Source organism: Rhinopithecus roxellana, chromosome 17, assembly GCF_007565055.1.
Source record: "Rhinopithecus roxellana isolate Shanxi Qingling chromosome 17, ASM756505v1, whole genome shotgun sequence".
NCBI lineage: Eukaryota > Metazoa > Chordata > Mammalia > Primates > Cercopithecidae > Rhinopithecus > Rhinopithecus roxellana.
The window spans coordinates 27,282,175-27,303,692 of NC_044565.1; the positions used below are offsets into that span (position 1 = coordinate 27,282,175).

Genomic DNA, 21,518 nt, shown 5'->3' on the forward strand with positions numbered 1-21,518 from the left:
AAGCTAAGGATGGGGTACCCTATGCTCATCTACTCAAGTACCTAAAAGGAAAAGGCCTCTTCCTAGTACTCAAGACAGAAAAGTCAACTTTCCACAATGACAGAAATAAGTGGGACGTTCAAAAGGCCTGCCTTGGAAGCCACTGGCTCTCTGACGGCCCTTCTCTTCGCTGTCACTGAAACAGATAAATGGCTTTACTACAGCTCCATGATGGAGACAGAGAGGCCCCCATTTCCTCTCTGCTCCTCACCTTTAGGTCTCATCAGAGAATGAGGGCTACCTAAGGACAGGTCCACCCTTAACTCAGGCCTTTTCATCACTCCTTTGTGTCTGGCAAGGGACTAAGAGGGTTCCTGCAGGAAATAAATGTGCAAAAGGTAACCCAGACTTAAAGGTATCTAATTTCCCACAAAACAAAACATTTAACATAGTCCAATTAAAAAGTGATTTCCAAAAAGTCATGTGAATACTTAAATAATACAAGCAAAAATAAAAGAATATGGTCAAATGTAACTTCCAGGAATACATATAGAGCATATTTATGAACTATCTTTTAAAAATCAAAATTCAGAGTTATCCATCATTACCTGACTTCCAATCTGAGAGCCAGTATATAGGAAACGCTGTATATAGTAAAATATTAGCCAGGCTAATGAGATAATCATCATGGTGATGAAGGCGATGGCCACAAACACCACAGACTGACCACTGATGAACTCCTGTACGTGCCGAGTGCCAACCCCTATGGTCATCGTTACTGGAATTCCTTTCTGCACCAGCTCCAAAATTTCTCTTCCTTTTGGATAGCTAATCATAACGACCACTATATTTCCTGTTCCTGTAGGAAAGAACAAAGAAATCAACGTGAAGAACACAAAATATGATACAGAGAACATTAAATTAAATATAAGGGTACTATGTTCATCTGCATATATAAATACATTAGAAAAAATTCCATGGAAAACATAAGTTACCAAACCTGGTTCCAAAAGAAACTGATGACATTAGAAGTAATAAAATCAATCACTAAGAACTACTCCCCCGGCCAGGCATGGTGGCTCACGCCTGTAATACCAACACTTTGGGAGGCCTAGGTGGGTGGATCACTAGGTCAGGAGATCACTAGGTCAGGAGTTCAAGACCGGTCTGGCCAACATAGTGAAACACCATCTCTACCAAACTTACAAAAATTAGCCGGGTGTGGTGGTGGGCACCTGTAATCCCAGCTCAGGAGGCTGAGGCAGGAGAATCGGGGTGAACCGGGGAAGCGGAGGTTGCAGTGAGCTGAGATCCCGCCACTGCACTCCAGCCCCGGTGACTGTGCGAGACCCCATCTCAAAAATAAATAAATAAATAAAAACGATTCCCCCAAAAGCTAGAGTACTGTTCAGTTTCACAGGTGAAGCCTACCACCAAACCTTTAAGGAACAAGTAATACCAACGATATTTAAGTTGTTCCACAGCAGATTAAAAAATTAGAAAGTTTAAAAATTATTTGTAAGACGGCCAGGCGCGGTGGCTCAAGCCTGTAATCCCAGCACTTCAGGAGGCTGAGGCGGGCCGATCACGAGGTCAGGAGATCGAGACCATCCTGGCTAACATGGTGAAACCAAGTTTCTACTAAAAATACAAAAAATTAGCCAGGCGTGGTGGCAGGCGCCTGTGGTCCCAGCTACTCAGGAGGCTGAGGCAGGAGAATGGTGTAAACCCGGGAGACGGAGCTTGCAGTGAGCCGAGAAAGCATCACTGCACTCCAGCCTGGGCAACAGAGCAAGGCTCTGTCTCAAAAAAAAAAAAAAAAAAAAAAAAAAAAAAAAAAAAAAATTACTTCTAAGATAATAAAACCAAACATGGTAATAAACAACCAACAAAAGAACCATACAAGCCAGGCATGGTAGTTCACACCTGTAATCCCAGCACTTTGAGACGTGAGATCGGAGGATCACTTGAGGCCAGGAGTTGGAGACCAGCCTGTGTAAGTGAGACCATCTTTCTACAAATAATTTAAAGAAAAAAAGAGTTGGGAGCAGGTGGTCGAGGCTGCAGTGAGCTGAGATCATTCTACCGTACTCCAGCTTGGGCGACAGAGTGAGACTGTATCTCAATGAAAAACAAACAAAAAACTATACAGATCAATTCCACTTATGAGTACTAATACATAATACCTAAAGCATATTCATTAAAATCAGGGAGACAATATGAAAATTTCTACTATGATTACTATTATTTCGCATTGCTCTGAAGGCATAAACAGACATGAGACAAAAATCAAGAGACATAGAAAAGAAGGGCTAAAATAAAAAATTTTACGTGAATTTAGCTACAAATGAATGCAAGAATCATAAAATATCAGTAACATTAAAAAAGAACTAAAAATACTGCTTCTAAGTTCACTTAGAAGAAAAACAAGACGATTGGAACGTTTTAAACAGTGAAACCTGGACCGGTCTTTAAGTAATTAAAACATTGTGGCTGTAGCATATGGAGACGCCCACAGAATGAGACAGAATAAAAGTCCAGAAATAGACCCAAATACATTAAAGAATTTAGTGCACAGAAGCAGAATTCCAAATGCATGAGGCAAAATGAATTATTTAAAAAATTATTTGAGGCAACTGGGTATCACCGGTGGGGCGAGTGGGGAGAAGCTGCATCCATTTCTCACAACTTACGCCAAAATAAATCCCAACTAAATCAAAGACTTAAATGTATATATAAATAAAGAGGAAACGTACAATGGCCAGAAGAAAGATGGGAATTAAAAAATATATATTGAAGAAAAGCTTCTCCAAGTATAAAAACTACCTTAGAGGTTCTTAAAAAAAACTTTTTTTTAACTACAGAAAAATGAAAATTTTCTCCATGAGTAAGAGCAAAACCAAGGTCAAAAGAGCAAAAGAGCAATGTCTGTGTCTCTTTGGCCCAGCAATTCTGTGTCCAGGAACGTAACTGCATAGATGTAACCAACGAAGTATCTATAAAGATTTATTGTTGGCTGGGCACGGTGACTCATGCCTGTAATCCCAGCACTTTGCCAGGCACGGTGCCTCACGCCTGTAATCCCAGCACTTTGGGAGGCTGAGGTGGGTGGATCATCTGAGGTCAGGAGTTCGAGACCAGCCAGGCCAAAATGGCAAAACCCCGTCTCTACTGAAGTTACAAAAATTAGCCAGGCGTGGTGGTGGGCGCCTGTAATCCCAGCTACTCAGGAGGCTGAGACAGAAGAATCACTTGAACCCTGGAGGCAGCGGTTGCGGTGAGCCGAGATTGCGCCACTGCACTCCAGCCTGGGCGACAAGAGCAAGACTCTGTCTCAAACAAACAAAAAACAAAAAGAGCAAACGATCAACTTGGAAAATATAGATGTAACGTGTTACAACAAAGACAAAAAACTAATTTCCTGTAAGAGTAATAGAAAAACAAAGAAAACGAAGTTGATTTGCAGAAAAGAAAATAAAAAGGGTTTTTTGTTTTGTTTTTATTTTTAAAGAGATGGAGTCTCACTCTGTCACCCAGGATGGAGAGTACAGTGGTGGGATCCTAGCTCAATGAAATCTCAAACTCCTGGGCTCAAGTGATACTCCTGCCTCAGCCTCCTGAGTAGCTGGGACCACAGGCACACACCACTACACCTGGCTAATTGTTTTCATTTTTTGTAGAAATGGGGTCTCATTATGTTGCTCAGGCTAGCCTTGAACTCCTGGCCTCAAACAATTCTCCCACCTCGACCTCTCATAGTGTTGGGCTCCTGGCATGAGCCACTCTATGCTTGGCCAAATGGATATTTTAAATAGCAGCTTTATTGAGATATAATCCACATACCACAAAATTCACCTTTTTTTAAGTGTACAAGTCAGCTGGTTTTTAGTAGATTTGTAAAGCTGTACAACCATCATCACTATCTAATTCCGTAACATTTTCATTACCCTAAAAAGAAACCCTGTGTCCACTGGCAGTCACTCTCTCCCTGCAAAAGCGATTTTAAACACATTAAAAGTCTTCCTTGGTAACAAATGAAAACATTTCCTGTAAGATTGGCAAAGACCAAAAAGTCTGATATACTATATTGGCAAAAATAGGCATGAATCAGCACTCTCGCACACTGCTGGTGGGGTGGTGAATAAATTACTATACTCTTTCTACGAAAGGCAATGGCATTTGAAAAATTCTAAATGTCCATGTCTCTTTGGCCCAGCAATTCTGTGTCGAGAAACGTAACTGCATAGATGTAACCAATGAGGTATCTATAAAGATTTATTGTTGGCTGGGCTCGGTGACTCATGCCTGTAATCCCAGCACTTTGTGGGGCCAAGGCGGACGGATCAGGAGTTTGAGACCAGCCTGGCCATCATGGCAAAACCTTGTCTCTACTTAAAAGAAATACAAAAATTGCCGGGAGCGGTGGCTCAAGCCTGTAATCCCAGCACTTTGGGAGGCCGAGGCGGGCGGATCACGAGGTCAGGAGGTCGAGACCATCTTGGCTAACACGGTGAAACCCCGTCTCTACTAAAAATACAAAAAATTAGCCAGGCGTGGTGGCGGGCGCCTGTAGTCCCAGCTACTTGGAGGCTGAGGCGGGAGAATGGCATGAACCCGGGAGGCGGGGCTTGCAGTGAGCTGAGATCCAGCCACTGCACTCCAGCCTGGGCGACAGAGCAAGACTGCGTCTCAAAAAATAAATAAATAAATAAATAAATACAAAAATTAGCTGGGTGTGGTGGTGCATGTCTGTAGTCCTAGCTACTTGGGAGGCTGAGACAGGAGGAATCACCTGAGCCTAGGAGGCAGAGACTGCAGTGAGCCGAAATTGCACCACTGCACTCCAGACTGGGCAACAGAGCAAGACACTGTCTCAAAAATAATAATAAAATTAAATAAATAAAAAAGATTTATTGTCAATGTTTTTTCCTAAGTTTTCACTATCACAATATACATGTCCATCGAAAAGAAAAAAGCTATATATATTACAGTATGTGTATGAAGACTGAAGTAGCAGCTCTGTAAGTAATGACAGTACTCAAGACAGAGTACACAACATGTACACAGAGTACACAGCATGCTCTCCACAACACACAACATGTAAACTGTGTGGAGAGCATGCTGTCCTTAAAAATACAAAACAACAACAAAAACCCAAAGACCTACATGCCCCTATAAACACATACTACCCTCTGGAAGGCTACCCCAGAGACTGGAGACCATGACTGTTTCTGGGGAGAGGCTCTACGGGATGCAGGACGGGGTGGGGGGTCTTATTTACATAGTAAGAATTCTGTATCACGTGCACATATTAGCTATTCAAAAAATAACTTTTAGGCGTGTTGGTTCATGTCCATAATCCCAGCACTTTGGGAGGCCGAGGCAGGTGGATCACTTGAGGTTAGGCGTTTGAGACCAGCCTGGCGAACATGGTGAAACCCTGTCTCTACTAATATTACACATGCAAAAAATTAGCTGGGCGTGGTGGCTCATGCCTGTAATCCCAGCTACTCAGGAGGCTGAGGCAGAAGAATTGCTTGAACCTAGGAGTCGGAAGATGCAGTGAGCCAAAATTGCGCCACTGCACTCCAGCCTGGGCGACAGGGCGAGACTCTGTTTCGAAACAAAACAAAAAATAACTTGAAAGGGTATATAAAGAACGTTTCCTGACATCACAGTAAAACCACATTTTAACACTATTTTATTGTGGAGAGAAATTTCATCTGTAGCAAATCCACTGTGGATCTCAAGCTTTGGGATTTAGTTACTGAAACACCAGAAGGACACCCTTCTAAGGTAGCCCCTATGTGGAAGCTGATCCTATGATCTGATGACCTGCCTGTCTAAAAGGGTCCCTTGGCAAGAACTGTAGTTTCCAAAGCACCCACACAACCAACCATGTCATCACAAGGCGACACAACAAGGAGGAAGGCATTTTCTGCCATCATGAAAATAAACATCTAGCAGTTAAGAAGGACGTGTATAGAAAGAATTATGATGGTTATATCTGATATAATTATATGGCACTTTGCAAGCTAGAAGTCTTTTTTGTAAACCCACTTTTGTGGAAAATTCCAAGCACGTACAAAGTAGAAAGAACAGTACAACGAACTCTCATGTTTCCATATCAGTTAAAAGCTTTTATGCAGAAAACTAAACTATGCTATGATGATAGCTGAATCAATTTCTGGTACTGATACCACATTCTTTGTGTGGTAACAGGGAAGAACACGTTTACATTTATAACTCACTTGAAGCAGGAAAAGGCCACACTATCGTTCTACAGCTGAGTGTTTAGAAATCCTAGGGAGTTGCTCAATGTCACACACCACCTGAAAAAGCCAGTTCTAAAATCTGAAGACCCAGTTCTGAGGTAGTGTCCCTTCCCTGCACCCCTTCATAGGATCACAGGCTCCATAGCCAGACAGACCTGGGTGCAAATATCACTGTTATCCATTGCCTGGGGGGCTGGATAAATCCATGCTCACTGAGAATGCTTCTGCAGCTACAAAATGGGGATGAGAATGACTCTATTTCAGACTACCACTTTTGCAATAAGAAAGCAGAGTAACAAAGAGGTACAGAAGTAAGGGGACTTCTGTTTGGGGTGGAGGGAAATCTCCCCAGGCACACTGAATCACATCTCAAAGGAGAGAAAAGTTTACAAAGCAAAGGAAGAAGGTTTCTAGACGGTAGACCACAACAATATATTTGGGATGGTGACCAGCCCAGTTTGGCTGGTGACTAAGATACATGTAAAGGTATCTTGTTGAATAAATGAACGGATGAGTGGGAGACAGAAGATTAACTGAGATTAAAAAGGTTCTTCAACACCTACAATCTCAAGGCTGGGGGTGGGGGAAGGGATACTGCTGCAACAAGTATCAGGACACCCTGCACAGAAAACACTTGCAATATCAATCTGAAATTTCTCACCTAGGAAATCCGTCTTAGTTTGCTGAGTTAAAAGAAATTATTATTATTTTTATTTATTTATTTATTTTTGAGACAGAGTCTCGCTCTTGCTCTGTCGCCCAGGCTGGAGTGCAGTGGCACGATCTCGGCCTTGGCCTCCCAAAGTGCCGGGAACAGAGGCGTGAGCAACCACGTCCGGCCATGGATCTCTTGACCCTAGAGAGTTTGAGACCAGCCAGGGCAACATGGCAAAAATCCTGTCTCTATTAAAGCAAACCAAAAAAACCTGCCTAGCATGAGGACTAAACAGTTTGCTATATTATAATCATAGCAGCAAGACTGCTTCTGGAAATTATTTTAAATTAACAAAACCCAGAACGAAGACTCTTTATACCCTGAGATTTGCTTTTCCAGAACATTTCTGGGGACGAACTGGAGACAGGGCAGTTGGGGAAAAAACACGCTAGTTCAAGGGTCAGCATGTGCATAACCCCAAGGGGTGCCAGGCATGGGCACCTTGTAGGCCCTACTCTTGCCTCTGATACATCGCCGCCTCTCTGGTCAATACTAAAGAGCTAAGCTGCTCAAGTTATTGTGTACGACCCCTCCTTAATTGGCACATGAGACCAAGTCACAGCTTATTTCCAAACTAAATGGCTGGATTTTTTCACAGAAACTCAAAGACTTGGGATGACAGAGAAAAAGCCCTTTGAGGTTATATTTTCCTTCTCCAGGCCTCAACATTGTTACCAATATTGCTTGACTAAAAAATGTCACCTTGCACAATCCCTCTTCCCCAAAAGAACCTATACACCTTGGCATTAGACAGGAAAATTTCTTGAAGGCAATTTATGTTTTTTGTTTTACACTTAGCAAAATATCTTTGCACATAGTACATAATCATACATCTACTTGCTGAACAACAATAAATACCGAATATAGTGTTTTTTGTTTTTTTGTTTTTTGAGACAGGGTCTCACTCTGTTGCCCAGGCTGGAGTACAGCTGCACGATTATAGCTCGCTGCAGCCTTGACCTCCCAGGCTCAGGCGATCCTCCCATCTCAGCCTCTCTAGTAGCTGGGACTGTGCCACCACACCCAGTTAATATTTGTTTGTTTATTTATTTATTGAGACGGAATCTTGCTCTGTGGTGCGATCTCAGCTCACTGCATGCTCTGCCTCCTGGGTTCACACCATTCTCCTGCCTCAGTCTCCCTAGCAGCTGGGACTACAGGCGCCTGCCACCATGCCCAGCTAATTTTTTTGTATTTTTAGTAGAGACGGGGTTTCACCGTGTTAGCCAGGATGGTCTTATCTCCTGACCTCATCATCTGCCCGCCTCGGGCTCCCAAAGTGCTGGGATTACAGGTGTGAGCCACCGTGCCTGGCCTGCTAATTTTTATTTTTGTATTTTTTGTAAAGATAGGGTTTCACCATGTTGCCCAGGCTGGTCTCAAGCAATCTGCCTGCCTAAGCCTCCCAAAGTGCTGGGATTACTGGTATGCATCACGATGTCCCACTTCAAAGACAGTATTTTTAACAAACCAAATCACCCGTAACACAATTTAACATTCTTCTGTACCAAAAAATAAACTTGTGCTGACTTCTGTTTCTTTTCAAATTTCTGTGTTTCTCTTATCACCTTGTCAAAATAATAAAAAGGAAAAAAGTTCTGACTTGGTCAACAGCTTTAAAATTCTTCTGGATGACATGAGTCTAGTGTACTATTTCTCCTCCCAAGACAGCTATTTAAAGTAGATTTCAACATTCTCTTGAAGGAGAAGAGAGCTATTGAAATATTTAAAGTAGTGGATTAGATTTCTGTTCTAGAAAACTAATTTAGGCGGCTAGAAATCATTTCAAAGTTCCACAAAGAGAATACTACAAACTTTCAGGTTTTCTTTTCCCCAATAACTTAACTGCAACACTCTCTCTACTTTTTTTCCCCTCCTCTCTGGATAATTTCTGGTCAAATCTTTAAGGTTCAGCATAAGCTCAACTTAAGACTTTTCAGCACCATCCGCCTCTTAGATACCTCTTTTTGCACACCTACTGTAATTTATTTATAGGTCTCCCTCACTAGACAAGTACTACCTGTTCTTATTTATTAGTTTTTGTAGCCCTAGCATCAAGCAGTGATGGCCTATAAAAAGGCTTCTACATGAATGAATAAAACTGAAAAACTGGCCCATCTTTTATTGCTAAAGTTAAAATGACCCAATAAGGCGAATTCCCAATAAAGAGATTCCCTAGCAGGTGAATTTGGTGAAATCATCAATATGAAGGTAAATATCACGGAAATCTGAAACATTATGCAAAACAAACGTTTTTATGGTTGGTTAGGTGAGTTAGGAGTACCCCAACATAAGTGCAATTCTCTTTTTGGCACAGAATTTTAAATTATGTTTTGGACAATGTGTCTTGCTCAAAAACATTTTGTATTTTTGAATACAATACTCAACAATGTTAAGAACTCTTTTGCAATTTTCCCAAATGCACTGCTTTTTCTCAGATCTTCATTCAGCCTTTTGCAATATTGCAAAAGGCTGTTTCTGCCACCCAGAATGTCCTATAGCCCACTCACCTCTACCGCACACAACACACCTTCCCCATCGACTTTAACTTGTCCTTCAAAACTCAACCTTGGCCAGGTGTGGTGGCTCACACCTATAATCCCAGCACTCTGGGAGGCCGAGGCAGGACAGCTTGAGTCCAGGAATCTGGAAGCAGCCGGGCAACACAGGGACACCCCATCTCTACAAAACATTTAAAAAATTAGCCAGGTGTGGCAGCATGCACCTGTAGTCCCAGCTACGCAGAAGGCTAAGGTGGGAGGACTGCTTGATCCCTAAAGGGCAAAGCTACAGTGAGCTATGACTGTGCCACTGCACTCCAGCCTGGGCAACAGACCGAGACACTGTCTCTAAAAAAAAAAAAAAAAACACCAAAACCAACCAACCAAAAAACCCTCAACCTTTCTGGGAAGTGTCCTAGCTAATCTCATCCTCTGTGAGGCTATGAGGTGCCATTTCTGTCTTCCTACAGCACCAAAATACATTTTATTTTATTTTTGAGAGAGAGTCTTGCTCTGTCGCCCAGGCTGTAATGCAGTGGCACAATCTTGGCTCACTGCAACCTCTGCCTCCCAGTTCAAACTATTCTCATGCCTCAGCCTCCCAGGTAGCTGGAACTATAGGCGCTTGCCTCAATGCCTGGCTAATCTTTTTTCGTATTTTTAGTAGAGACGGAGTTTTTCCCATGTTGGCCAGGCTGGTCTCGAACTCCTGACCTCAGGTGATCCACCTGCCTCAGCCTACCAAACTGCTGGGATTACAGGTGTGAGCTACTGTGCCCAGCCTCAAACTACATTTTAAATTCAAATCTAAATTTTTAGATAATTTGTGAGAGTGTAGCATTACAGATCATCAAGAACTTATTATCCATTCATAAAAGACTATTTAACTTGCTCTGCAAATACAAAATGCACACCCCTATCAACACGTGAGCTCTCTGAAGGTCAGGGATTTTTTAAAAAATTTTCTTTCTATACCTCTAATCAATAGGAGGGATTTCTTACACATCTTTGTAACCTCCCCTGCCACCCACTCCAACTCTGGCAGATTCCCAAATATAGCTCCAAGCCTTGCCAGTACTTGGCACTCAGTAAATAACTGTCAAAAAATGAAAGCGCCATTCTTAAAAGACCATGCCAAGATTTCAGCTCAAGGATCAGCCTATTCGTTAACAAACACATGTACGTTAACTTGAGGCCAATATCCTGTAAAAGCTTTTGTTGTAGTGCTTTGATGTTTACTAATTTCCACCTACCTTGGTCAAGTTTACTTTGATACCTTTGCAACACCTGCATTAAATCCCTTTCCTTAGCCAGGTGTGGTGGCTTACACTCCCAGCACTGTGGGAGGCCGAGACAGGCAGATCGCTTGAGCTGAGGGAGAACAGCCTGACCAACATGGCAAAACCCCATCTTTACAAAAAGTACAAAAATTAGCCAGACACGGTGGCGTGTGCTTGTAGTCCCAGCTACTTGGGGGGCTGAGGTAAGAGGATCACTTGAGCCTAGGATGCAGAGGTTGCAATGAGCCAAGATCATGCCACTGCACTCTAGCCTGGGTGACAGAGCAAGACTTTGCCTCAAAAAAACAAACAAACAAACAAACAAACAAAAAAAAAACACCCTTTCCTTTACACCTGCTAAGCACCTGTGCATACTGCAATTATGAGGTTCAAACCACATAGTCTGGAAAGTTCTGTGTATCACTCCCCCTGGACCATACACCTCTTAAGGGCAGGCCTGTGTCCTATGCATTTCTATCCCTGAGCAGGCATAATACTTAACCCAAAGTGGCTGCTGAATATATGTCTGCTAAAGTAAACAGAATTGACTTTGGAAATTAGTAACAGTCCTTATAGTTGTTCTGACAAAAAATTAAAATCACTTTTTTTTAGAGCCACAATAAAATACTGATTTAAATCCCAAAATAATCTTGTACTGGATTCTAGTAGAGACAAGCAAGATTTCAGAAAAACTGGAGAAATTCTCCTGAGGCTTGGGAAGAGACTACCAGTATTATTATTATTATTATTATTTTTTTTTTTTTTTTTTTTGAGACAGGGTCTCACTCTGTCACCCAGGCTGGAGTGCAGTGGCGCAATCTTGGCTTACTGCATCCCCTGACTCCCGGGTTCAAGTGATTCTCCTGCCTCAGCCTCCCGAGTAGCTGGGACTACAGGCCCGCACCACCATGCCCAGCTCATTTTTGTATTTTTAGTGGAGGCGGGGTTTCACCATGTTGGCCAGGCTGGTCTCGATCTCTTGACCTCATGATCCACCTGCCTCAGCCTCCCAGAGTGTTGGGATTACAGGCATTAGCCAACGCGCCCAGCCTAGTATTCAATTTTATAGGCAGGCCACCTCCACCTATTTCATAGAAAATCAATGTTACACAGAACAGTGAGAACCACTGAATCAGTGGTTTTTCCTGGCTCTAGTCACACTCTGGCTAAACACAGAAACCTAAGTCTGAGCCATCTTCAAGGCTGGCTGTACACAGTCACCTTGTGACTTAATTCCATTCTCAAAAAGTCACACTGGGTACCATCATGCCCAATGTGGCCACATTCTGTAAGGGTCGTTTCATTTCTGCAGTCACCACTACAGTACTGGCCCTTATATTTCTACTTAGACTAGCCCCACAGTCTAAGTGGATTCTGTTTCCAGTTGTTGCTCTGTTTAATTCATCCGTCACACTGCTACCAAACTAATTTCCCTTTAATCAGTGCTTCAAAACGTTGGATAATTTTGTTGGCCCCTCCCCGACTCTCTAAACGTTTGGCAATATCTGGAGACATCTTTGATTGTCAGGACTGGAATTTAGTGGGTGGAGGCCAGGGATGCAGCTAATATATCCTACAATGCACAGGACAACCCCCGCCCCAACACACACAGAGACACACATGTGGTGAGGGGGTAGGGACAGGGAGGAAGAGGAAGAGGAGGGGGAGAGGGAGAGAGAACAAAGAACTATCTGGCCCTAGATTACTATGTTGTCCCGGGCTAGTCATTTAAACTCCTTGAGCGTCAGTTTCCTCATCTGTATGTACTCCGTGGTCAAATATCTACCTTAAAGGCTGTTGGGAAGAGTAAGTCACTCTATGCAGAACACTGAGCTGTGTCTGCAGACTGGACACTTCACACATCTTTAAATTGTTTCGTTGGTCTTTTCTCTCAAACAGAATTATTCTCTCACTAAAAAAGGCTAGAATGAACACCAATAATGGGAAGAGAAGCTCCCAAGAAGTGGATTTCACAGGAACATCAGACGTGTTTTTCTGGGCCTGGATAAATTACATGTCAATAACATAAGCAGGCAAGGTTGCTGAGCCATGGTTACAACAAGTGCTATTAGCCGGAAAAGGGGGTTCTTAAAGCTATTATCAAAAAATGCAGTAAGTAGATTTGGAAAACTGTAGGCTGATGAACCTGCCATTTGAAAAAAAGTCTACGTTAAGATGGGTGTATGAGGACCCAGCAACAGAGAATCACGGCACACTAACCTCTTTTCTTTGACAGAACTACTAAAGTTGATAGGATGTACGTGGAGTGCTATGTCAAATCTGACAGGACCTTTCATGACACTCTTGTGGAAACGCAGCCTGGGTAGCATGACAATTAAATAGATTTGTAACCACTGGAATAACCGCACCGAACGTGGTGCCTAGCCCAGTGCCACCACATGGACATCTGCTCTCATTCCCATGCCCTCCTTTCTGCTGCAACTGAGGAACTGTCCTTGGACTGCCTGTGGCCAAGCCTCCAGGGTTCTGGACCCAGCCTTCCTGCCCTCTGGAAGACTCCAGCAGATCACTCCCACCCAATTTCAAACACACCCTACCAACTTCGTCCCACCATCCCGTACTCCCACAATTTCTGCCCATTCCTCTGCATCTCCCTCAGTCTTCAATCTTCTTGAAAGAGTTGTCCTAACAGTCCTTACTTCCTCTCAACAGTCTCTCAGCTGGCTACTTTTCCCATCACTTCACAAAATAGGCAAATCCAAGGTTATTTTTCTGTCCTCACTTTACTGTTAGGTCCTGAACTTGCACTCAGGACGCCAAAACAGAGAAAAAACAGAAGTATAGGAAAAATAATGTCTGATTTAGTAGCAGTGGAAACTTAAAAAAAAAATTAACCACATTAAGCTGAGACTGAGTCAACTAGTTGTGTGATGCATAAAGTGGTTATCTTACATAACAGAATATGTTCACTCTCTGTGTACTGGTCGTTATTTTACCCGGAACTTAGTTTTAAGGATATTTTGCAAAATAAGACTTAAACTATGACTACTGCCTGAAGATACAACCTGCTGCCCTAGGGAATAGTATGTGTAGGAAGGGTTGCCTGGCAAATAGCAAGGTCTTATTATTTTTTTTTTTTCTTGAGGTCTTGCTCTCTCGCCCAGGCTGGAGTGCAGTGGCACAATCACAGCTCTCACTACAGTCTCGACCTCCTGGGCTCAAGTGATTCTTCCATCTCAGCCTCTTGAGTGCCTGGGACTAGAGGCGGGTGCCACCCTGCCCACGCGATTTTTAAAAATTTTTGTAGGATGGTGTCTCACTATGTTGGTCAGGCTGGTCTCGCACTCCTGGGCCTCAAGCGATCCTCCCACCTCGGCCTCCCAAAGTGCTGGGATTACAGGTCCCAAGGTCTGGTCTGGAATGAATACAGTAATTTCAAAATTTCGATCGTAACTCAAGACTCACTGAATCTGTCCGGCAGTAGAGCCAGTGTTATAACTCTAAATTTAGCAAGTCAGAAAGCACAGGTCAAGGTTTACTGACTCAGTCAGATGCAGGTTTTCTGACTCAGAGTTTAGAATATTCAGACATGATTCAAGAAAGTGAAGAAACCAGAGTGCCAACGAGCCATCACCTTATGTTGATGAACAACCGATCCTGGGGCGCACTGGGTTAAGAGCCTGGATTCCTACTCACCCCTCCGACTTTCGGAAGCGGTGAATGGAAAGGGGACTATGATTAGGAATATGAGATTTCCCCACCTGTTAGAACCACAAGCCTCCTTCTGTGGATTTTAACGTCTTTAGTACTCCCTTCGCCCCATGGATCAAAGGCGAAGATTATATCTCGTCTGCAGACTTACCTCCCTCCCAACAGCGCTCGGGGAGCCGCACCGAGCAAATGAGGGCTTCCCTGAGAGTTCCAACAGCCAGAGGCCCGAGAATCGTGCCAGGCCCGCTTCGCGGCCTGCGGTTCAGGGCCAACCCTGAAGACCCCAGCCTCGGCTGCCGCGCAGAAGTCCCCCTCCCGTACCCTCGCGCCCCGGCCTGCTCACCCGCGTGGGACATGGGCATGGTGAGGTTCCCGTAGCGCTCCTCGTTGTAGAGGACCACGGCCGAGGCGTTCCTCCGCGCCGCCACCAGCACCTTGTCCTTGAAGGTGCAGCCCCCGCGAGCCACCAGCGCGACCCAGGGCGCGGCCCCTCGGCCGCCGGGCTCGGGCACGAAGAAGCGCGTGTCGGGCGCGCAGCCCTCGGGGTCTCCGCCGGGCGCCCACGGGACGCCCACCAGGCCCTGAGCGCCCTCCTTGGGCGAGCTGTCGCCGAAGCGGCCGCTCTCCGAGACGCTCCACACCGTCAGGTTGGTCTGCGGGTCCACGTACTCGATGCTCACCACCGCCGAGAACCACTCGAGAGCACGGCCCCGGGCCCCCGGTGCGCACACGGCCAGGGCGAGCAACGCCAGAGCCAGCGCGCCGCGGGCCCCAACACCGGCCTCGGGCCGCCGCCACGCCATAGCAGCACAGCTGAGCTGACTAAAGGCAGGCAGGGCTCACGCGCGAGCGCTGCGCGTCCGCCGAGCGCAGAAAAGCTGACGCCCACCGCCGCCCGGGAAGACTGAGGCGCGGTCAGGGCCGGGGCCGCTGCGCACGCGCACTTGGCAGAGCGGACGAGGGGCGTGACCGGCCTTGGCCCCGCCCCCCGCCCGATCAGCCGCGCAGTGCGTAGGCGTAAGCTCCGCTGAGCCGCGGACCGCGAGCCGTTCAGGGCTCTCGGGCGCCTGTGGGCGGAGGCGGGGCGCGCAGCCTATACCAAAGTTTGCGCCACGGCTGACCCTTTGGCTAGGGGCCGAGTTTGCGCAACAGGACGTCTAGCTCCCCTGAAGTGAGGGGAAGTAACTCCAGAGAAACGGGAAGCTTCCCTGAAAGCAGGCGTGGACCGCGGTTCAGTAAAATCGCTTAACAGATGTTTGTGGAGAGTTTATTGTGCAAGGCACATGGCAGAGGCCTTGTCTAAATCGTTTCAAAGTTAATTAGCCAAGCCTGTTGGCGTCCGCCTGTAGTTCCCACTCGGGAGGCCGAGGTGGGAAGATCACCTGAGCCCCGCAGGTGGAGGCTGCATTGAGCCGAGATCACCACTCCTCTCCAGCCTGGGCGACTAGGGAGGCAATTTAAAAAACAAAAAAAAAAAAAAAAAAAACAAGTTACACACACACTATCCAACTGCCTTTTGCTACCAATATTATGATGCTAGTTGATTCCTTACAGCTTAAGTAGATTTACAACAGCCATTTTGTTATAGTATTTTATGTATAATCTGTAATTTTGAAATCATCAGGCATAGCCATACAACGTGTCATTTAGGTAGTCTGATGCCTGCTACTGATGACATACAACGTAAGTGCTCATTTGGGCATCAGACTACCTAAATGAACACCTATGTTGTATGTCAATAAAAAAGGGAAAAGGATTTGTTGTTTGGACATCAATACCCAGTGATACAGAATCCATATAAAACTACTGTGAGTACAAAGCCTACTGCTGTCAGAAAGGAAGTTCAGAACATTGATTTCAGATAGACTCATCTTCCCATGTTAAGGGTCTATAACTGTAGGAAGTAGGTTGTTGCCGCCCGCATCACGTGTTTTTTTGTTTTGTTTTGTTTTGTTTTGACAGAGTCTCCCTCTGTTGCCCAGGCTGGAGTGCAGTGGCGCGATCTTGGCTCACTGCAACCTCTGCCTCGCAGGTTCAAATGATTCTCCTGCCTCAGGCTCCGGAGTAGCTGAGATTACAGGATCGCACCACCCACCTAATTTTTGTATTTTTAGTAGAAATGGGGTTTTGCAATGTTGGCCAGGCTGATCTTGAAGTCCTGACCACAGCCTCCCGAGGTGCTGGGATTACAGGAGTGAGCCAGTGCCCCCGGCCTGCACCACGTGTTTTTTGTTGGGCCTTAAACCCTCTCCATTTCCGCTTTGTTGCTGTCTTTCTTGGACTGTCTCTGTGCTCCAAAATGCAGTCTGACCCACAGACTGTAAGTTTTCCATGAAGTTGGATCTCCTCTCCTTTCCCATTAGGAAACTGAATTTTAAAAGGCCCAAAGGGGGCTTAAATTATCGTGGTCTATGCAGGCTGAGAACCGGTTTTAGGAACGCCTCCACCACCACCCTTTATGCTGCAGCAAAACAAATACTGTAGTTCCCAATAAACGTGTCCTTGCAGTTTCATGTTAGGTCTTGCAAATTCATTTACTTCTTTCTCCAATGACCTGCTCCTGGCTCTTGTCCCAGCAAACACTAAGTTAGTCTTCAAGTGTTAACTCAAAAGCTATTTTTTTTGGTGAAACCCACCTTGGGTAACTATGGGCAAACTTGGGTTCTCCTCCAGTTTTCCATGTTGCTTGTGTATGTTTGTACATTCATGCTGTAGCAGCAATACTGCTTTCCAAGTTTTGGGCCGCCTTTTAATGTTGTGAACTTCGCAAGGGCTAGGATTGTGTTCTTGGTCTTTTCATGAGCCTACCTCAACTAGCACAGTGTTGGATGTGTAATTGATAAGTAATTGATAATTTCTGAAATAGGCAGAATATCTTTTTTTTTTTTTTTTTTTTACTGTTCAGAGTTCAGTACTCAGGACTGGTTACAGGCTTGTTGAGCAAAGTCCAGCAAGCTAATAGGAACAGACCTTGCAGCTGTTGAGCTCAGCACTGTTCCTTGGTCTTTATTTTTTTATTACTAGCTCCAGGCCTCAGTTGGTTTTCCTTGATCCAAAGTTGCCACCACTACCTCAAATCTTCAGGACCTTCTTTCCCTACCCTGGCTGCCAGGGGCCTTCAGTCTGGTTAATTCCCCTTCCGTACTGCCCCAGAAGAAAAACTAACAAGCCTTCCACCTCACTCTTTGGTGTGGGGAGGGAGAGAAAGGGTGCGAGAGGTGTCATTATCTTTTCTTTTAATCATTTTATTGTAGAAACTTTCAGATACTTTCAAAAGTAGAGAGACCGGTGTAAGAAACGTTACACACTTATAACTTAGATTCAACAATGATCTGTAACCATGATAGGTCTATTGCCTGAAGCACATGGTGAGTCAATACACTGATACACCAGATTGTAGCAGAGAGGTTTAATTGTAGAGCTGCTGAACCAGGAGATGAGAGAAACCTCAAATCCATCTCCCAGAGGAGTTTGGGACTAGGGTTCTTAAGAGTTTTAGAGTGGGCTAAAGCGTGGAAATCATTGGTTGGATGATTGAAGAGTGCAGAGTGTAAAATCATGGGATAGGGAGCTGAAGAAATCGTATTCTTATGATGATTCTGTTCCTCTGTGGAGGTCTTCAGATTGGTTGGCATCATCTGTTTTACTGGAATTAGGGATCTCAAAACATCATAAGCAATTCTTAAACAAAAGCCTTCTGATGCCAACGTTAGCAGTCCTATCAATAGGAAGAATGGGGCTACAAACAGTCAGTGTCTACTGACACATGACTTGTGGTTACAAGGAAGTGGGTCAAAGTGCAGCCTGATTACTGCTTACCTATAACTATATTTCTATCCAGAATTCTTGTTAACGCTGTGAAGATGGCTTCAGATCAACTCACGGCTAATTTGATTTCAAGTATATACCTGACCACTTCCTATATCCTCTGATGGATTACTTTGAAGGTGTGAAATTAAATAATTCAAACTTAAAACTGTTGGAACTTGAAAGTATTCTGAGTCTTGAAAGGGATGTGGCTGTGTGACCTGAGTCACATGGCATGCAGCTGCAACTTCTGCTTTTTTTCCTGCAAGTAATTGGAAAAGCCAAGCAGCACCAGAGATAAGACCCCCACAGATTTTTACCCCTCTTCACAGAGTAGTAATTTAATAAATAAATCCTCCTTGGAATGTAGCAATCAAATATTTGTAGTTATCAAATAACTATAACATATGCACTGGTCTGATATGGAAAATATTGTAATCCTGCTAAAACTTCTCTGTCTCTACCTACACAAGTAAAACCTTAACTTTTCTACTTTGGAACACTGACCCTGCTTATTTGGACTCTGTGTTTCTCTATGGCCATCTTCAAGCTTTGCCCTTGAATTATAGAATTTTTCTATAATTGGCCGGGTGCGGTGGCTCAAGCCTGTAATCCCAGCACTTTGGGAGGCCGAGACGGGCGGATCATGAGGTCAGGAGATCGAGACCATCCTGGCTAATACAGTGAAACCCCGTCTCTACTAAAAAATACAAAAAACTAGCCGGGCGACGAGGCGGGCGCCTGTAGTCCCAGCTACTCGGGAGGCTGAGACAGGAGAATGGCGTGAACCCGGGAGGCGGAGCTTGCAGTGAGCTGAGAGCCGGCCACTGCACTCCAGCCTGGGCAGCAGAGCAAGACTCCGTCTCAAAAAAATAAAAAATAAAAAAATAAAAAAGAATTTTTCTATAATTAACTATATGTTCTGAATCTCATGAGTTAAGGTTGACAAAGGAAATCCAAGATATTATATCATTTTATTTGTAAACATTTTAATATGTACCTTTAAAGCACAGGGACTCTGTAAAAACATGAAAGCACAATATTATTATCACATTAAAAAATGTGACCACAGTTCTTTAGTATCATTGAATATCCAGTCAGCACACAAATTTCCCCTGTCTCCTGAATGTTATTTTACATTTTGTTTGGATCAAGATTCACACATTGCATTTGGTTGAAATGTCTCTCAAGTTTCCTTTATTTATAGGTTTTTTTTCTTTTCAGTTTTTAGGCCAGGCGCAGTGGCTCAAGCCTGTAATCCCAGCACTTTGGGAGGCCGAGATGGGCGGATCACGAGGTCAGGAGATCGAGACCATCCTGGCTAACATGGTGAAACCCCGTCTCTACTAAAAAAAATACAAAAAACTAGCCGGGCGAGGTGGCGGGCGCCTGTATTCCCAGCTACTCGGGAGGCTGAGGCAAGAGAATGGCATAAACCCGGGAGGCAGAGCTTGCAGTGAGCTGAGATCCGGCCACTGCACTGCAGCCTGGGCGACAGAGCGAGGCTCCGTCTCAAAAAAAAAAAAAAAAAAAAATGTGACCACAGTTCTTTAGTATCATTGAATATCCAGTCAGCACACGAATTTCCCATCTCCTGAATGTTATTTTACATTTTGTTTGGATCAAGATTCACACGTTGCATTTGGTTGAAATGTCTTTCAAGTTTCCTTTATTTATAGGTTTTTTTCCTTTTCAGTTTTTAAAGGAAGAAATTGGATTATTTGTCCTGTATAATTTCCCACATTCTGTATTTGGCTCATCACGTCCTCCTGCTGAACACAGTATTACCTATGAGTGTGAACGAGGGTTTCCTTCATAACACGCAAAAACAGCCTCCAGTAAAAAAGCGCTTTAGAGGGTGAGGCTGATATAGAATGGCATGTGTCATTCACAACTTGCAATTGAAGAGTTTTGTATTCATCAAAATGGTTTGTTGTCTTATTTACTGACCTCATAATATGCGTAGTGGGGAAGATTCTCAGTCTACAGTCTCAGGTGTACGAGCACTCTCCAGTTCCTTGTTCTTTTGGGTGGTGGTATATTTTGTTGTCGTTTCCACTGTGTTGCCCAGGCTGGACTGCAGTGGCTATTCACAGGTGCAATCATGGTACACTATAGCCTCAAATTCCTGGGCTCAAGCAATCCTCTGTCTCAGCCTCCCAACAAGCTGGGACCACAAGCCATCATGCCCACCTTGTTTTTAATAGAAACAAATTGATCTGTGAGATCCATCCTATGAGCTGTGTCTCAGTCAGTATAGGGGTCACTCAAAAGGTGATAGGCCCCAATGGGGTCCAGAGGCCAGGGCTGGGGGTTTCGGCAGGGGCTTCTGGTTGGCAGCCTCAGTGAACACATTGCCGCTCCCACTGACTATGCACTGCTTCCCAGCCTGCTGTGGGTGGCATGGGGCAGGAAAAGGCTTTGCTGGGCTGGGATCCTGAGTGCCACCTCACCTGAAATTTTAACATCCCCTCAGGTGCAACCCTGGAGTCTCACGTGTTCGGGGGCTTACTCCCTCTCTTCTTTCTTCCCCCCAAAGGTGAGCACACTCCACCACCTCTGGAATTCTTCCTCTAACCTGATGTTTTTCACACTTTAATGTGCATACTCATGGCCTGAAGAACTCGTTTAAAACAATTCCTCAACCTTACCCCCGGAGATTCTGATTCCAGAGGTCCGGTGGGCCCATTTGTTCCCACTGCTGATGCGCTCACAGGCCTCTTAGAGGAGTCTCCTTTCTGTAATACTGCCTGTGTCCTCTTCAGAGGGTGGAAGAGCCTTAGAACCGCTTTTGCTGTCCACTCTGCACACCTTCCTGGGTCAGAGGAACATCAAACTTGGCACCTGCTCCAACTGGCTGTGGGATGATATGGGCATAGAGGGGAGAACAAACAAATTAGTATTTCAAAATAAATATCATTAATTGGAAATTAGGTTCTACTAATACAACATCACTTATCTGATTTATATGTAGACTTTATACATACTGGCATTTTGTTGAAATTGGGAAGAAAGAAGTTTCTAAAGAGGCTGAAAACCCCATTTTCCTTGACAGGGGGCCTTCGTGATGACAGGGACTGTGGCTTTTAGATTTGTGTACCCAGATAAGCATAGGTTTGAATTAATGATAACTTATTGAAATATTAAAACACACATATTCACCTTCATAGAACTCAACTGTGTATGAAAAAAGACTTGGTATTACGTAATCACTAATAGTGGTCATTTTGGATGTTGATACTGCTCTGAGTGAAAATGTTTCTGAATTTAGTTTTATTTGATTATAAAT

The 21,518-nt window shown here is 44.4% G+C and overlaps 1 protein-coding gene across 1 annotated transcript in view; it reads right to left on the reverse strand.

Annotated features, from left to right (window-relative positions):
* Positions 1 to 15,375, reverse strand: part of RNF149 (ring finger protein 149) — a 33,830-nt gene extending 18,455 nt beyond the window's left edge. The window contains exons 1-2 of the mRNA XM_010386749.2: positions 14,766 to 15,375; positions 588 to 838 (exon numbers count right to left, since the gene is read on the reverse strand). Coding sequence (XP_010385051.2) covers positions 588 to 838; positions 14,766 to 15,225 — 711 coding nt within the window. The 5' untranslated portion in view covers positions 15,226 to 15,375. The remainder of the gene's footprint in view (positions 1 to 587; positions 839 to 14,765) is intronic.
* Positions 15,376 to 21,518: the final 6,143 nt, after the last annotated feature.